This window comes from Helicoverpa armigera, chromosome 9, assembly GCF_030705265.1.
Source record: "Helicoverpa armigera isolate CAAS_96S chromosome 9, ASM3070526v1, whole genome shotgun sequence".
Classification (NCBI taxonomy): domain Eukaryota; kingdom Metazoa; phylum Arthropoda; class Insecta; order Lepidoptera; family Noctuidae; genus Helicoverpa; species Helicoverpa armigera.
The window spans coordinates 6944422-6961782 of NC_087128.1; the positions used below are offsets into that span (position 1 = coordinate 6944422).

General features: G+C 36.6%; 2 protein-coding genes across 3 annotated transcripts; both read left to right on the top strand.

The window, feature by feature from the left end:
* The first annotated feature begins 501 nt into the window (after positions 1–501).
* Positions 502–4273, top strand: LOC110369932 (serine/threonine-protein kinase PLK4). Its single transcript, XM_021325571.3, has 3 exons — positions 502–818; positions 1519–1611; positions 1784–4273. The coding sequence occupies exon 3, from the start codon at positions 1882–1884 to the stop codon at positions 3856–3858; it is 1977 nt and encodes a 658-aa protein (XP_021181246.3). The 5' UTR covers positions 502–818; positions 1519–1611; positions 1784–1881; the 3' UTR covers positions 3859–4273.
* A 2582-nt stretch (positions 4274–6855) lies between these two features.
* Positions 6856–10223, top strand: LOC110369959 (large ribosomal subunit protein uL23). 2 transcript variants are annotated; one of them, XM_064036208.1, is made up of 6 exons: positions 6856–6995; positions 7340–7812; positions 8414–8541; positions 8686–8862; positions 9040–9946; positions 10088–10223. In XM_064036208.1, the coding sequence occupies exons 1-5, from the start codon at positions 6965–6967 to the stop codon at positions 9122–9124; spliced, it is 894 nt and encodes a 297-aa protein (XP_063892278.1). In that variant the 5' UTR covers positions 6856–6964; the 3' UTR covers positions 9125–9946; positions 10088–10223. The 2 variants fall into 2 exon arrangements, with proteins under 2 accessions (XP_063892278.1, XP_063892279.1); XM_064036209.1 differs by having other exon boundaries at positions 10094–10223.
* The last annotated feature ends 7138 nt before the right edge of the window (positions 10224–17361 follow it).

Below are 17361 nucleotides of genomic sequence, written 5' to 3' on the forward strand. Positions count from 1 at the left end.
CTGGACCTCACCCAAAATGTATAAGGCGGCTTCCAGACCTACAATAATATTGCGCAATTTAAATGATCATTTAGGATAATCATTTGCGCCTTAAGGATAGCCTTAAGAGTAGCCTTTATCATAGCGACTAGAACCAGACGTGTATCCTATTTATTACAATGACGGATCTACAGTAATAGGTACCATGAACATGTCCACATAACTACTAATAGTATGGTACATTGAGATCATCTAGACCCCACGCATTGAACAAAATTGTCACGCATTGTCAAGTCAAAATGAAAACCGACCATGCTTACTTACATTTCAAGTTAAATAAAAAGTATTAATTTACAAACACTAGGGGAATAAAAAAGTGAAAAATACGGGAAGCGTAAAAAGTGGGGAATTAACAATAGGGTCGCGGGGAATCGATAAATTATTATTGGTAGCACTGATTATGCACGTCACTATGACTCAGACGTCAGACTGTCACGCATTGCATGTGTCATTGTCAAAATTATGATGAAAAGACATTGACAAATTCAAATGAATGAACCCTGGCTTGGCTTGGCCGAAGTTGGCTACTTCTTGTTTGACTACATTTTTCTATATCTATCGAGGAACTTCATCTATTTGTTATCTGATCGTATAACTTAAAGTGCTGAACATTTTCACGTATTCTTTCAACTTTATAATTAATGTTCACAATCGGAAGGTGTTTCTCTAATGATTCGAAAATTGTTATGACACCATTGCAATTATATAAACATTTATTGAGACAGTGCGAAAAGCTTCCTCCCGACGCCTGTAAACATTATAAATTCGCTGTCAAACAGGTTAGTTCCGTAATTTGTATGTATAATGTATGCATATATTTTATATCACTTTAGATAATTATGTTAAATTCTGCAAAGAAAAACTGTGTACTGTACCTATATGTCATAAGTTTACCTACCCCTAAAACGACCCACCGACCCTATTATGAGATCTATTTTGTTGTTGTGGGCTTCTAGTCTTATGGATGCAGCAGAGGACCAATATTTCACATTGAGCGACTATCTATTTGATTTCCTTTACCCAGTTTCCAGTAGTCAGATCATTGAACATAATGTAATACCAGAGATATTATGATATATTAAGTACTACACTGTTCAAGAAGTACACTGGTTTTTGCCTTCAATAACTTCATCCTCATCCTCCGAGCCTTTTTCCCAAACTATGTTGGGGTCGGCTTCAATAACTTATAATTCATTTTTTAATACTTTTGCAACACAGTGATATATTATCAGCTATCCGTGGATCAAGTTGGATTTCCTGTTGAGGATTGTCTGTGCCCCTTTTACATAACTATGAGTTTCTACTTAAAATGAAGAGCAGAATTTAAATAAAAAAATATTTGATTGTTTGTAATTCATTCAACTATTCATATTTGTTGTTCAATCTGATGGCTGATTTCATTTACATTAAATATTACATTATAGAATTTGAATTTGTGAGACTTAATTGTAAATAAACAAACCTTTTTTTTTTCAAAAGAGCTACAAACAACACAAGTTTGAACCGGACCCAGAAAGAGTGAATGAAATTATCTCAAAAAGTCTTGAAGATGCCAAATGGATTGTGAATAAGGTAAAGAGCTTGTTATTCTCAATCATAAGTTAATTCAATGAAAAAATAATATCATGTTTTTACCAGTTGGAAATATGAACTGGAATACTTTTCAATAACTTTTAGTTTTCATGGAAGCTTAATTTCCATATGAGTTTTCAAATGTAAATGCAATATTTTTTTTTGTTTTCAGTACACTAATAAATAATGGATGCTATGAAGAAATGTATTAATGTATCAAACAGAAAAAATAATTTCATTCATGATACGAGAATATTGTGATTAACAAAGATGTTTGGCGAAAAAATAGAAGATTACGAAATATTGGAACACCTTGGTAAAGGAGGATTTGCACATGTTTATAGAGCAAGATGTCGGCAAACAGGACTATTTGTTGCTATCAAAATGATAGACAAAGCACTTATGGCAAGTGCTGGAATGATAGGTAGAGTTAGGCAAGAAGTCACAATTCATTCACGTCTTAAACATCCTGCAATTTTAGAATTATATACCTTTTTTGAAGATGCACATTATGTTTATTTAGTTTTGGAACTAGCACACAATGGTGAGCTGGCAAAGCACTTTAAATTAGGGACTCGTGGGCTTTCTGAGAAAGCAGCTGCTGATATATTTAGACAAGTGCTTAGTGGAGTGCTTTATCTACATACACATAACATCATTCATAGAGATTTATCTTTAAATAACTTATTGCTAACTAAAGATTTAAATGTTAAAATTGCTGATTTTGGTTTGGCAACACAGTTGAACGGTCCAGATGAGAAACATGTAACTATGTGTGGTACACCAAACTACATATCTCCAGAGGTAGCTTCCAGAGAATTTCATGGATTACCAGCAGATGTGTGGGGTTTGGGATGCATGCTATACACTTTATTAGTAGGCAGCCCACCTTTCCACACTCAGCATGTTAAAACCACACTGAACAAAGTCATAAATGCTGATTATAAAATACCTATGGAACTTTCCTTGCAAGCCCAGGATTTACTGCAAAAACTGTTGTGTAAGGATCCTCTAAAGAGAATAACTTTAAAGGGTATTTTAGAACATCCCTTCTTGTACAATGGACAAAGCACTTGTAAGCAAGATATATCAAGAGATTCCGGTTTTCTCACAACACTTCACAGCACTCAGCACAGCAATAAGTTTAGAAATGATGATAAAACTGGTCATGAATTTCCTCTCAAAGAATATAGTGCTGAAAAAAGAGATGCTAGGCATATGCCATATAATTTATTTACTCCAGAGGGGAGCACAAATGCACATCATTCTAATAATCGAAATTATAATTTATGCACAGCCCTTGATAAAGGGTCAGCAGAATTGCTTGAACTAAAAAATCTCCCAAACACATTCAAAAGAACCGATAGTCCATGTAACAGCAATCTTTCATTGTTTGAAAATATGAAAAAAAAAGACATAAATGGAAAAATGGCACAAATAAACATAAATTCTGAAGACAAAGAGAATATTCCAAAGAATTGCAACATTAATACAAATGTGCTGAGCGTACCCCCTCTATGTGCTGAAAGATTGCCCACAATTTCCCACAGGACACGCAATGCCATTTTGAAAATAGAATCTTCTGGAGTAATTGTAGAGTTTATCAAGAAAAAAGGCAAAGATAGAGAAGAACAAATAACAGAAATATGTAAAATATCTAAGGATGGTATGAAAATCATAATATATACTGTAGACAATAAAACTAGAACTCAGAACATTGACCATGAGCCTAATTCTGATGAAGTATTTACGTACCATAATTTACCACAGAAACATTGGAAAAAGTATTTATATGCTTCAAGATTTGTTGAACTTGTGAAAGCCAAAACACCTAAGATAACACTTTACACATCTTTAGCAAAGTGTCAACTAATGGAAAATTCTACTGATATTGATATATTCTTTTATTCTGGAGAAAAAGTTACGTACACCAGTTCAGAAGGCTTAAAAATAATCGATAAGAATTTAAAAACACATTATAATCTGACAGCAGCACCTGAACTAAAATATATAACAGATCACTTTGAGGAGTGTTCCAGCAGGATGAAGCGTGTACAGACTGCACTATCTGGAATATCAGATGAATGCTTCCCTTTAATCATTGGAAAAAGACCAGTTCAACCTGTGACTAGTTTACAATCGCCTCTTCAAGGTTCAGTCGCAAATTATAATACGCCCCTATTGAACATAGGATCGTTTCATCGCACTGCTGCTAGCTCTAGTCAAGCCCCAAGCGAGTATAATTAACAGACTTGGAATTTGGAATTCCGTAAATTTTACATAGATATAACTTGACAAACTCCACTAGATGGCTATTCATGAAAATAAAATGTTATCTACAGTAAATAAGCAAACTAGCGAAAAGTATAGGAATAGGTTAAAGGCGGGTGCTTATGAAGGTGTCCCTACGCAGGCAGTCCATGCTGTAAGCTATAACTACGAAACACCTAACCGTATTGTTAATTCGAAACCTAGGTCAAGTCCTTGTAGGTGCCATTTCAGCATGACGAATTAGCCAATTCTGTTACCTTGTAGCTATTCGTATTATATTGCACTTTCTTTGTATTACCTATAATGTTAGTATTATGGCATTTTTGTGCTTAATTTTAATAAAAAATATATTTATGTATGAGAATACATATAAAGCGACTTAGCTTCGTATTTATATATCACTTGTTTTATTTTATACTACTTTCTTAACTCTGCGTGGTGGATCTCTGTGAAACATTTGTATTTTTGTTTGGACTTAATGGATAAACTCGATAACTCATAAACTAAGTACTGGACCGATTTAAAAAATCTTTCGCCAATAGTAAGCTACATTATCTGCGAGTAACATATCTACATATAGGCTATATTTTATCCCGGCACGGGTTCTCACGGGACGCGAGAAAACTGAAGAAATTTTTAATATTGGTGTGGTGTCATAGTCCGGTTAACTATCTGGGGCCCGATTCTTCTCGAAGTTAATAATGTCAAAATTGAATGGAAATCGAATAGCAATATGATCGCAATAGCAGTTTTAACCGTATCGGGCATTCTGCTACTAATATAAGACCAATCGTATTCCAACGACATTCGATAGGTTATTTTGGTGATTTTGGTCTAAACGGTAGTTTGCTCTACAATCATATTGCAGACAAAATGATTCATTATTGAAAGTCAGAAAAGGATAAAATCGTTTATTTAAAAGAAAAAATAGCGAAATGCCACATACGCTTCAATCGTAATTGGATCTCAGTCGAATGTGAATCGTATGTCACTTAAGTAAAATTAGGAGAATCGGCAGATCGCAAACAACACGAGGCAGGCTATCTTTTATAAGAACAGCATTAAATAAAAATATTACAGTTAATATTAAGTTGATTTCCGAGTCATATAGATATCATGTCTGTCTGAGGCCCCTCGCCCACGGCCACTTTTTGTAGCGGTGCGGTGCAGTCGCGATACTGTCGCGCTTAGCACCAATCAGACACGAAGCGGTCGCTAGCTGTGTGCCCTCGCCCGGGACCGGATTCAGTTACGATGCTAACGCGATTCGGCCGCCATTCAAAAACTACCTACTCCGCAGTCCGCAGTAGCGCAAATGCGACTAAGGGCCTTATCATACTAGCGGGTTGCGAGCGTCTTCAAAGCGAAACGGACGCGCAACGAATACGTGACGGGCGCGTAACGAACACGCCGCGCATGCGCAGCGAATTCATTGCGGACGCGCAACGAATTCGTCGCGAAAAGCAGTGTTTTATTCGTTTGCAAAAAAACACAAAGTAGTCGCTCTCCTCCATTCGATTATTGTTAGAATCAATTTTGTTACTAAGTGTATTGTACGTCGTTTATTTGCTACAAACACGCGACGAAAACGTTGAGAATTTGCCGTACGTTCCGCGACGTCTTCGCTGAGCAGCCGCAGCGTGTTCGCGTCGCATTCGCTATGCACCCGCTCCGCTTTGAAGACTCACGCAATCCGCTAGTATGATAAGGCCTTAATAGTATGCATAAGAAGAGATGCTGTCGCGCATTTACTAAAGGCGCGACTGCATAATATCTTAAATAAGTCGATATGGGCGAGGGGCTTTAGATTCATATTCTATATAATACAAGGGCAACATTTGTTTGTTTGTAAAGGGTCCGAAACTACTGAACCGATTTGAAAAATTCTTTCGCTGTTGGAAAACTACACCATTCCCGAGTAACATAGGCTATTAATCAGGTACGGGAAGAAATTCCCTGGGACACAGGTGAAACCGCGGGAACAGCTGGTGGCTCTACCTCTTATTTAGCTAATTATCATCACGACCTATTGGCTATTGCCAATGAACAAGCGGTAGTGGGACACCTCGGGATCCTTTTTTGTGGTGAATATATATGATTTGATGTAAGTTAATAATAAGGTCTATCTTGCAAATAAACATCTATTAAAACTCGTAAAAAAGTACCCAGCTTTATAAATATATTATGTATTTAATACAAAGTAATAAATCGCGTATAATCTATAAGTCATTGGTCAGGGTCTCAGTTTAGTCTGGTTTAGTCCTTTTCATTGGTCAGTCAGTTGAGAAATAACTTCAACACGCGTGTTAGTAATGTACTCAGTGCACGTGGGGTGTCGACACGTTATTAATGTTTTCCTAATCTACTATTGTATCTACTACTTCAATTAAACTTTCTAGCCTTCTTTTGCTGTGCCCTAACAGGGTCCATAATATGTACCTAATTACCCTATTGTAACATCTTTATAACTTTATGGTATGTAAATAAATATGAATGTGGTTCGGTTTATAGACGCATGCATGTGGTTCCGGCTTGTGTGTGTGACCAATTTAATCTACCAATATGAATTTAAAATCCTTTGCTATTAGAAAGCAACATCATCATCGAATGATATAGGCTGTATATATTTTTTTAGTTACGGATTAAATATATATTCAATTGCCCCAGACGCGGGTGATAATGCGAGAAACAGCTCGTCAACTAACTGTGGTGATTTTCGTGGCAATCAATCAAATTAATCTGATTTTTTTAGTTAAATCTCGTAACATATCCGGACTATATTCTTGTTCTTATTTAAATTTATTTTTTTTATTAAATCAGCGTCTACGCCCTCTACGCCACGGATCAAAGTCATGGCATAGACTTATATGTATGACTTGTATTTATATATATCGTAGATTTGCTCACTTCATAAAATATTCGATCATTACTTTAATTTTCCTGCTTTTACTTGGAAAATCATCCAACGATTTTCCAAATTATCTAATTAAAAATTGCCAGTCTGCAAAATTAACTTAAAAAACATTTTAAACCATTTATTAACTGGCAACAAAACTAGTGATCCTCCATCTTTTTTGTCACGATGCCTCCTAAGAAGCAACCTGAGAAATCCGGTATGTATTTCTATTTTATTGAAAAACGCGGTGATTTGTGAATTATTTGTCCATTAATTGTATGTGCGTAGTTTAATTTGTTTGTTATTCTTAAATTCAGTGCTAGAACGTTAAATAGTCAAATTGAACTAGTGACATTTCCTTGGATAAGCCACGCGGTAATTGTTATGAAGCATGAACTTAAGTGTTATTTAGTTAGTTATTTCTCAATTCTACACATTACGTAGGGAAGATCTCTTAATTGTTATTTACCGCTTAATTATTTTGTAGCTCTAATTACCATATGTAAAGATTGTCGGGACGATAAAGAGGTTATGTGTACTTCATGTTATAATTAATTTTAGGGTCCTCCGGATCCAAACCAGCTGAGAAGAAGCCAGCTACGGCCAAAACTCCAGCAGCCGCACCCAAGGCTGCATCTACTAGCTCTGCTGCTGCTCCTAAGCCAGCGACAGCCAAGACTCCGGCACCCGCTCCCAAGGCGGCGGCACCCAAAGCTGCGCCGGCGGCGAAGCCCGCTGCTGCCAAGCCAGCATCCGCCCCGGCGGCTAAGCCTGCAGCAGCTGCTTCCAAGCCTGCAGAGAAGAAGCCAGCGTCGGTACCTACTGCCAAACCTGGCTCTGCTAAGGCTGCTGCCCTGAAAGCGAAGTCTAGTGCTAAACCTTCAGTGAAGAAAGCTGCAGCTGCTTCCAAACCTAAGCCTAAACCAGCAGCGGCTAAGTTGAAAATCGCACCCAAGCCTAAGAAGACCGGCATCAAGGGGCAAAAGAAGCAAGTGGTTAAACCAGTCGCTAAAGCTCTCAAAGCACAAAGAAAGGTAAAAATATTTTAGTCTTTTCATCTATTGGTATAATGATTATTGAATTGGGGTATTAGTTTTTGATAGATTCAATAACATTTCACAACCTAAGAGTAATTATTTTGATATTCTGCGTTTAGACATGAGATCAAGTAGAAGCCGTGTACTCTTATCTGCTGAATATCATAAAAATGCTACCAAATCAATTCCAAGTAACTTGATATTTTCAATTATTTGATTTTTTTAATTATTACTGTTATTTTTGCACATATTTATAACTTAGTACAATGATTGCCATGCTCAACTGTTAAATAGAGGTTGTGAATTTGATTTCTAGTAAACTGGTAGTATTGTGATGAACATATTTGCTAGAGTATTCTTTGGAAGCGCACTACCGACTGCAACTGCCAACTACTAGTGCTGCAGTTGCAATGCTGTTGTGTATATTTTTACATATAATCGTTTTGGATTGAAGTAGCGGCAGCATGTGCAGTCACCCTCAGATACTGACCAATTTCATGCAGTTGCAGTCAGCAGCTCACTTCCAAACCATACCAATAGTTTTATACAAAGTATGTGTAAAATTTGTTGTTGAGGTGTAAATGTATTATATTTTCAGGTAGTCAAAGGTGAACATGGCAAGCGTGTGCGTAAGATTCGCACATCTGTGCACTTCCGCAGGCCCAAGACTTTTGAACCTCCAAGGAATCCGAAGTATCCCAGGAAATCGCTTCCCAAGAGGAATCGGTAAGTTTGCAATATATTATATTCATTTAGTTTTAGTTATTTACCTAAATCTGCATTTGTTTATATAGAATTTTTTATTATTTACACTTGCTATTTTTAATTAAAATAAAATCATTTAATGTTGTATTTTTTTTTAATTTTCAGTATGGATGCTTACAATATCATAAAGTATCCGTTGACATCTGAAGCGGCAATGAAGAAGATTGAGGACAACAATACATTGGTATTCATTGTTCACACTAGCTCCAACAAGCACCACATCAAGGCTGCCGTCAAGAAGCTGTATGACATCAATGTTGCGAAAGTTAACACCCTCATCAGGTAAATACTCAAACAATACATAATTACCCCAATGCATAATTTTTGATGATGATATTTTTGTGGGAATCTCATTGATAGAGAATGATATAAAAAAATACACACTTCTGAAGCACTGTACAGTAAACGTAGGTTTTATATTGTTTATTATGAAATACTAATGTATACCCATTGTTGCAGGCCCGATGGCAAGAAGAAGGCGTACGTACGACTTGCCAGGGACTATGACGCATTAGATGTTGCCAACAAAATCGGCATCATATAAACTAATGCTGTACTTTATTTTATAAGAATAAAAACTTAAAGTAAAAAAAGTGTAAATTATTGTCGTTAAAACCGAATCCTAGCAGATGGCGCCGCAGAAGAGCCATAGTAATACTGTACTAAAGGGCTTATTACACATGACTAAATCAGTCAAATGTAATCGCATTTAGGAAGGTAGTTTTCATTGAATCATTTATGCCCGTTTTCACCAACAACCTCTTACCGTTTCCCTATCTAAAAGCTACTTTTAATAAGGACCCCTCCCAATTTGACACCTACCTAAATTCATTTTCACCACACTTGTACATGGATCGCTTAAGTAAGTGACAGATTACTAGTTCTATAAACGATAATGCAAAGTCGATATTTTATCGATAAAATGATTTTTCTCTACTTCTTAAGAAATAAACGTCTATCGAGTATATATTGCTAAAGCCTGTGAGTTTTTTTTCTTGTGATGTTATTTTAATTTAACTTAAACTACATTACGCTATGTTTTATGCAATAAAACAGTAAAGAGGTTTTCCATAGGTGAATTTTTACCTATGTCATTCGCGCGTTTGTCAAATTGACTGATGTGTATGTGTACATAGAGTGAGGTTAATTTTGGGTTTATTATTGTTGAATAGATAAGTTTATTTTGGCAGAGAAGAGAAAACGAGGATAAACCTTTCTTGCAGAAGAAAAAGACAAGCTAGTGAAATTGCTGACGTCTCATAGAGACACAATATTAAACAAAAAACGGATGGGACCACGAACGAAGCCAAAAACAAAGCTTGGATCCAGTTACAAATAGTTTTAATGCGATAGGAACCGTTTACAGGTAAATGTGAATAATATCTGTGTATAATAATATAAGATATTGCCGTTCAACTGTGTTCCTTGTTTTAGTGTCGATTTCATTGTATTTTTGTTCTCCATGAGTTGATGGATTTAAGTTATATTTATTATTATATTTATTTAGTTTCAGGTGGTGCGAGAAATTGGAAAGACGTGTAAAAACATGCTGCGCCCAGCCCACCTCAAATTGAATTGGTGCAGGAGGATGATGATAATGTTTGGTACATCATATGAGGACTAATATTAAAATATTTGTTTACTATCTTTGTTTTAATTTATATATTTTATTATGTTCAATATTAACCTACTTCTTACCTCCAGAGGGTATCCCCTATCACCTAGGAGATAGGCTCCTCCATATTCACCATTTTCGAATCATTGGTATCTACTGCAGTTTTGGTATTTAAGGCCAATTCAAACCTGAGCGATATTCGCTGCCGCTGTGGGTAGAGGTAGATACCGCACGGGTTTCGCTCAGGTATTTAGTATCAAGTATAGTTACCGGCACGGATATTGAGCTCTCGACGGAAGAGTGGGGATCGCTTTGCGCACTGTACACAAGGCAATAAACCAATAAATGGCTTCTGCGCAGGTTAAGGTCAGGGGTCAATATCCGTGCCAATAACTATACCTACCGCGGCTAGAGCGACCTGAGCGATATTCACTGCCGCTGTGGGTAGAAGTACATACCGCGCGGCAGCAGCGGCATACGTCCCGAACATCAACAGTAATATTATCGCATACCCATACAACCATTTTTGGTCGCAGATATGATAAAGATGTAACAAGTCGCAACAGTTTCGTAACAGGTACGACACAACGTGACTGTGTAGGGATTAGCTTTTATGTGTTGTAACGGTTCAGTAAAAATGTGACGGAAACTAGATTCAGTAGCTTTGTGTGGTCGCTGTGTCGATACCTTACAGCTGAATTTGTAACCACACATTTTAGAAACTTTGCGTTTGGTTTGTAACCAGTGAGCAATGTTGACACAATTGTGTTGTAACTGGGTAGTAACATGGTGTAGTCGATGTTCCAGAACCCTTTAACACATTTAAAACATGACGAGAGCCAGTTATTCTCAAACTGTCTATGTTTTCTGCCGTTACCAACCATTTAATGAAATTTAAAATGAGTAGGTAAACAACCAAAAACCTTACGTAAATTCCGATGGACTTCAACTTTTTACAGAAGAGTTAAAGAAATAAGTACCAAGTCCCAAAATATCTCTGGTCCCTAATTGTACTCGTACCTACACAAGTTTTTCTTTATTATAATATTTTTTTCATGATGTTGCATTGTTGGTAGGGCAAATTGACGGATACCCATTTTATTGAACTTAAAACTTATTCTTTTCTAGGCCATTTACAGGAAAACAGTACGGAATTTAGTGGAGGAGCTTAGTGGTATCGTCCCTAGTGCCAAAATTTCAACTTTCGAGCTCCAAATCGCAGTTTTTTCTTTTTCTCGGCCAAAACAAGACGTCTTCGTCTTTAACCCAAGTACTCGGCACAAGCGATATTAATTCTGATGAACAATGCAAAAAGGCATGTTGACTTGATAAAAACTTTGGAAAACACTGTAACCAAATATTAAGAGAAACCATCTTAAAAATCTAGTAATTTTGTAACAATTTACCGTAACATGTCGACACGTGTCGACACATTATCGTAACTTTGTGACTAGTTGCGACGAGCATATTTTTCATAACAAACATCAAAAATGTTTTTTCATAGTTCATTATTTACCAATTTAATCAGTAAATCTTGCTAAAATAATTTGTATTAGGATTAAAATATTTGATATTGTATTTAAATGGAAGCTTTTGAGCACTCGATGTGCATCATTTTATATTTTTATTTTATTTAACAAAAGTTTTTCTTTCGCCAGAATTATTAAAACATGATATTACGGTGGCGCGTTGGAAATATGTATCAACATATTCAAAGAAATTACACAGTAAACTTTTTTTCCCAATAAGATTTGAGCATTATAAACCATATTAATTAATGAAAACTAAAACTTTGTTTACTTCATTATCATTATCATACTTCAACCATCATTTTGGGATTTCTTGTATTTTGTATTATTCGTCGTGTCACTCACGCACGAGCCAACGAAATTGATCGAACGAATGAATGATTGAATGATTAGTGCGATCTCTGGTTAAAATATGGTAACAATGTTACGACACGGCGACGTAAATTAGAAACCAAATGTTACTTGTTTATTGTGTCGAGATCTTCCCCATTTTTAGTTGCAGCGACGGCGCTAACACGGAACGTCGACGAGATTATGTTTCGAGATAGATCAGTGTCGACACTAAGTGTCGAAACGGTTACGTTATGTTCGCAAAAATGGTTATATGGGTACCCACTGGGTTTTCTCTGTCGCAGGTGGTAGCGAATACCGCTTAGGTCTGAACAGTCATATTACCGCATACCCACAGGGTTTTCTCTGCCGTAGACGGTAGCGAATACCGCTTAGGTCTGAATAGGCCTATAGATGTCCCGGCCACCGCGAAACTACATCAGTGATTACCAGATTTGCATCTGTTATGGTCTGTATATCTATGGACATGCAGGACTACCTATTTTTGAATAATTCAGCGACATCACGACCTAGCAAGTGCATTCATAGCAAGTGATAACCTATAATCTATATCTATACTAATATTATAAAGAGGAAAATGTTTGTTTGTTTAGTTGTAATGGATAAACTCAAAAACTACTGGACCGATTTTAAATATTCTTTCACCATTAGAAAGCTATATTATCTGCGAGTAACATAGGCTATATTTTATCCCGGTGCGGGCAGTAGCTCCCACGGGACGCGGGTGAAACCGCGGGAAAACGGCTAGTCTTATAAAAAAGTCATGATCATCGTACTTATTTCTCAGTCATCTGCTCTTTCACGTAAGATAGGTATGTGGTCTTCTAATGATTATTATTTTACATATCCACATCCTCCACAGCTTCTAAACTTTCTAAAAGTTTACGTTACATTTTTTTTTTGTATTTTTTTGCTTTTTAAACATGGTATTTTTGGTGTTACATAACATATTTGTTCAAAATATGTTTGTATTCTGTAATGATAATGATAGGGGTTGTTTAAGCAGGCATCAATCGGGCCCCCAAGTTGAAGTCAAATTTTAAGGTTATAATTTGACACCTAGGCTTTGGTGAAAATGAAATTCTTATTAAGTGTTCCGTAAATGCTCCCTAAATTTAGGTATTCGTTGGTGAAAACGGGCATTAGAAACCTAATTAGAAAAACCTATTTAGATGACTGAATTTAGTCAAATGTAATAAGCCCTTAACGTGGATCATGCAAATTAATAATTTGAGCGAAAATACCAAAAGGTCTTTTCCAAAGGTCCTTATCCCAATTTTATTTGAGGTTGGCGCTGCAAGTTTTCACAAGTAGGTAACATTCTTTCTAATGAATGATATCCTTAATCGTGCAGGACCAAAACCTACCTCGTCCACATACCATGCATAACCGGTGCTGTTTTCAGACCTCCTTTGATATAGGTAGGTAGTGTAGGTACCTACTCATGCCGCTTTATTTCTCTTAACAGCACACATCTGAACATTCTCATCTCTTCCGCGTGCAGTTGTCTTTCATTCGTTGCTCTTGTAGTCGCCCTATGATCCGTACAGGATAGCATGTCTGCGGATCACAGCCTTGTCTATCTTTCCTCTAAATTGAGTGGGAATGTGAGGGTCGCAAGTCGTTTCCGCTAGCTGCCATCCACCCTGCGTTAATTCTGTAGAGCTGCGCTGTCAAGCGCTATGGCCTCGGGCATGGAGAGACCGGAAAATAGCGAGATTAAATAATACAATTTATTTATCTCTAAGAATCCTACGAAATACGGATATGGATCTTGTATTTTCTGGTGACAGATATATTCGGTCTTGGTTCTGCTGATTTTTAAGCAGATACCTGCCTACTCCAGTCTCTGCTGTGGATCGCTGGTACATTTTCACCAACGAAAACAATGTCGTCGGTAAACCGCACGTATCGGGGGCTTGATTCCGGTAATTTTACTTATACATGTGGTTCACGCGCATCACGACTCGATGAGGGATTTTCTGTTTATTTTTTTTCAAATTATTTTACTAGCTGATGCCTAGATGGCGCTGATCTTGGTACGTGACTGCAAGGAAACGGGGTGTCATACCTATTCATATCTTATCAAAGTCATAATTTTCAGGTCGTATCGTTGTTGGGCCCTTGTTGCGGGTATTATTAAATATTAATAATTAAATAAATGTGTTAAATATTCATGTTCGTGTTAACATTGATTTTTTTAAATAAAAAATATATCATAAATTAATATGGGCGTAAATAGTACAGTTTATACATCGTTTACAATCCTATGAAAGTTTGCATATTTTCCTAGGTTTGTAACCTTTCGGCTCTTGTTATCTCCCGGTGCGGTGACATATCCTACTTCCTACTAATATTATAATTTAGGCTAATCCTAGATTCTAGATGAAAAAACCGGCCAAGTGCGAGTCGGAATCGCACACGAAGGGTTCCGTACCATTATTTAGAAAATTAGCAAAAAATTACGTTTGTTGTATGGGAGCCCCCCAAAATATTTATTGTATTCTAGTTTTCAGTATTTGTTGTTATAGCGGCAACAGAAATTCATCATATGTGAAAATTTCAACTCTAACTATCACGGTTCATGAGATACAGCCTTTTGACAGACGGACAGAGGAGCGAAAACAATAGGGTCCCGTTTTACCCTTTAAGTACAGAACCCTAAAAAAAATGATTTGAGAATCTCGCTATGGTCTCCTTCTTCTTCTTTCTCCTGCCCTGTTCCCAAATTTTACTTGGGGTCGGCGCAATATGTCATTTTCTTCCATTTTCCCCTGTCACTCGTCATACTGACACTCACTCCCTTCCTATTCATATCATCTTTCAGGCAATCCATCCATCTTTTCTTAGGTCTTCCTCTTCCTCTCCATCCATCTACATTCATACTTAGCACACACTTTGTTGCATGCGTATCATCCCTCCTCATTACATGCCCATACCACGACAATCTTCTACTTCTCATATTTTCTGTAACTGGCGCTACTTTCAGACTTCCTCTAATGTAATCATTCCTCACTTTATCCATTCTCCTTACCAAAATTTAAATTAATTTTGGAATCAAATCATTTTTTTGCAATGTTTTCTTATTTTATAATTATTATTTATTACTAGCTTCTGCCAGCGACTTCGTCCGCGTTAGAGTCGGACTTCGTGCAAGGAGAGAAAGAAATAATAAACACCAGCCCCTCCAATTATCTAAATCTATGCGTACCTACTACTACTTTAAGAAATAAAATGTAAACTATTAATAATTTGTAATTTGAACGAATATTTAAACACTACCAAAATAACTAATAGGTACCAACCTATTTTATAAAATAACAACAAAAGAAAGTTAAAAATAAATTATTTAAAACCTAAAAGTCGCGCAATAAGGTTGAACACTCTGAACGCCTATTCGCATCAATAGCACCAAGAGCCAAATATTGTATGAAACTCGCGCAGCCACCGCGCCGCGAGCCGCGTCGAGCGCGGCGACAGATGCCCAAAAATGATCCTTATAGCGTGATTCAGTATTCACGCGCGATGGCTTATCCGTTTTCGTGTATAACTTTGGTGTTTCTTCACCGATTTATATGAATCTTTTTAATGAATAGGTAATACTATTAACTATTTTTAATTCGTGTGAGTGAGAGTGTTATAAACGTAATAGTAGACAAATATAATCAGAAAACCCCGAACTGCTAAGCTACCGAGAGAGTTTTACGTGTTATTGTGAGTCAACCATAAAAGATAGATATATACTGTCATGGGATATTTTTTACATAATTTTATGAAGAACATTTCCGTCATACATGGTTTCTGTGTAGCTGTAACCATTAGGGTTGCACACGCGACGGAATCTTAAAAAATGGAGTAACTTCTCCCGTTTTCCCAACATTTACCTTCACTGCTCTGCTCCTATTGATCGTAGCGTGATGCAAAGTATCCTATAACCTGCCCAGGAGTATGAAGAATCATTGTACCAAGTTTCATTGAAATCCGTCAAGTAGTTTTTGTTTCCATAACGAATATACAGACTGACAGACAGACAGACAGACAGACAAAAATTTTTCTGATTGCATTTTTGGCATCAGTATCGATCACTAATCACCCCCTAATAGTTATTTTGGAAATATATTCAATGTACAGAATTGACCTCTCTACAGATTTATTATAAGTATAGATTTATTATATGCGTTTTGACCCGGAACCTCAAATTCTAGGCATTAAAATTGAGGAAAAGACCATTTTAAAACATCGGAGTTCTCATAGTTTGGACCTGATTAACAATGGGACCATTTGGGAAGGACCCGTTCAAACAAAAAAAAAGTACCCAAACACTGAACTTTCACGTTCAAGATTCACATTAATAGCTTTTTTTTAAAAAAAAGCTAACGTTTAATATGTTGTCAGTGAGCTTGGTCCTAATTCTAAGAGCACACTAGGTACCAACTTTTAGATGGCCGATAGTTTTTTTGGGCTCATAAATAAGTATAAAGATGAATGGGAAAACGTATTTTTTTTTTAACAAAGATCATGTCTAGCCGGTATCAGACCGGCTATAAACTTGGATTAAATTCACGATTTTCTTAGGACCAAGCTCAACGATAATAAACGTCAATTTTCTTAATAGGTACTGAATTTTCACGTTTAAGATTTACAGTTAATATCTGTTTTAAAACGGACGTTTATTTTGTTGGTTCTTAGTTGTACTTGGTACTTGGTTCTTAGTAGAGTCCCGATTTTCCCTTTGGATAGGTAGGTAAATCTAAAGCCACTTAAAGAAACACTGAAAAGGGTAGAAACTTCGAGCAAGAAAGATTTTGTCTGTGATGAATCACAGACAAAATCTTTCTTGCTTAGATAGCCAACAAATATTTAGGCAGGTACGTGGTTAATATCGTGCAGCACAGTTATACACTTATCATAATCTTGTAGGTTGACTTGAGAAAGACCAATAAACCTTGCCTGCTACCTGCTAGGGTCAAAAAAATTAAACGCGTAATGCTATTTATATTCTTATGTATTGCAGGCGTAGCGGTAGCACGCCGAGGCAGCCTGACTGGCCGTCACCTTGAGTTTCTGACCTGTTATTGCGTCACACAATCATACATATTAAAATGGAGGGCGACGTGTTTTTTCCGCAACATCATGTATTTTAAATCTAGAAGCAAGGAATGATCGTTTTTAGTCGAACAATGTTTTTGACCACTACCGCCATGCTATACCGCGCGTTTAGTTAAAAATCAAATGATGGAAATTGATATATGTACCTCGTATAATAATTTATTCATGCATGCATCA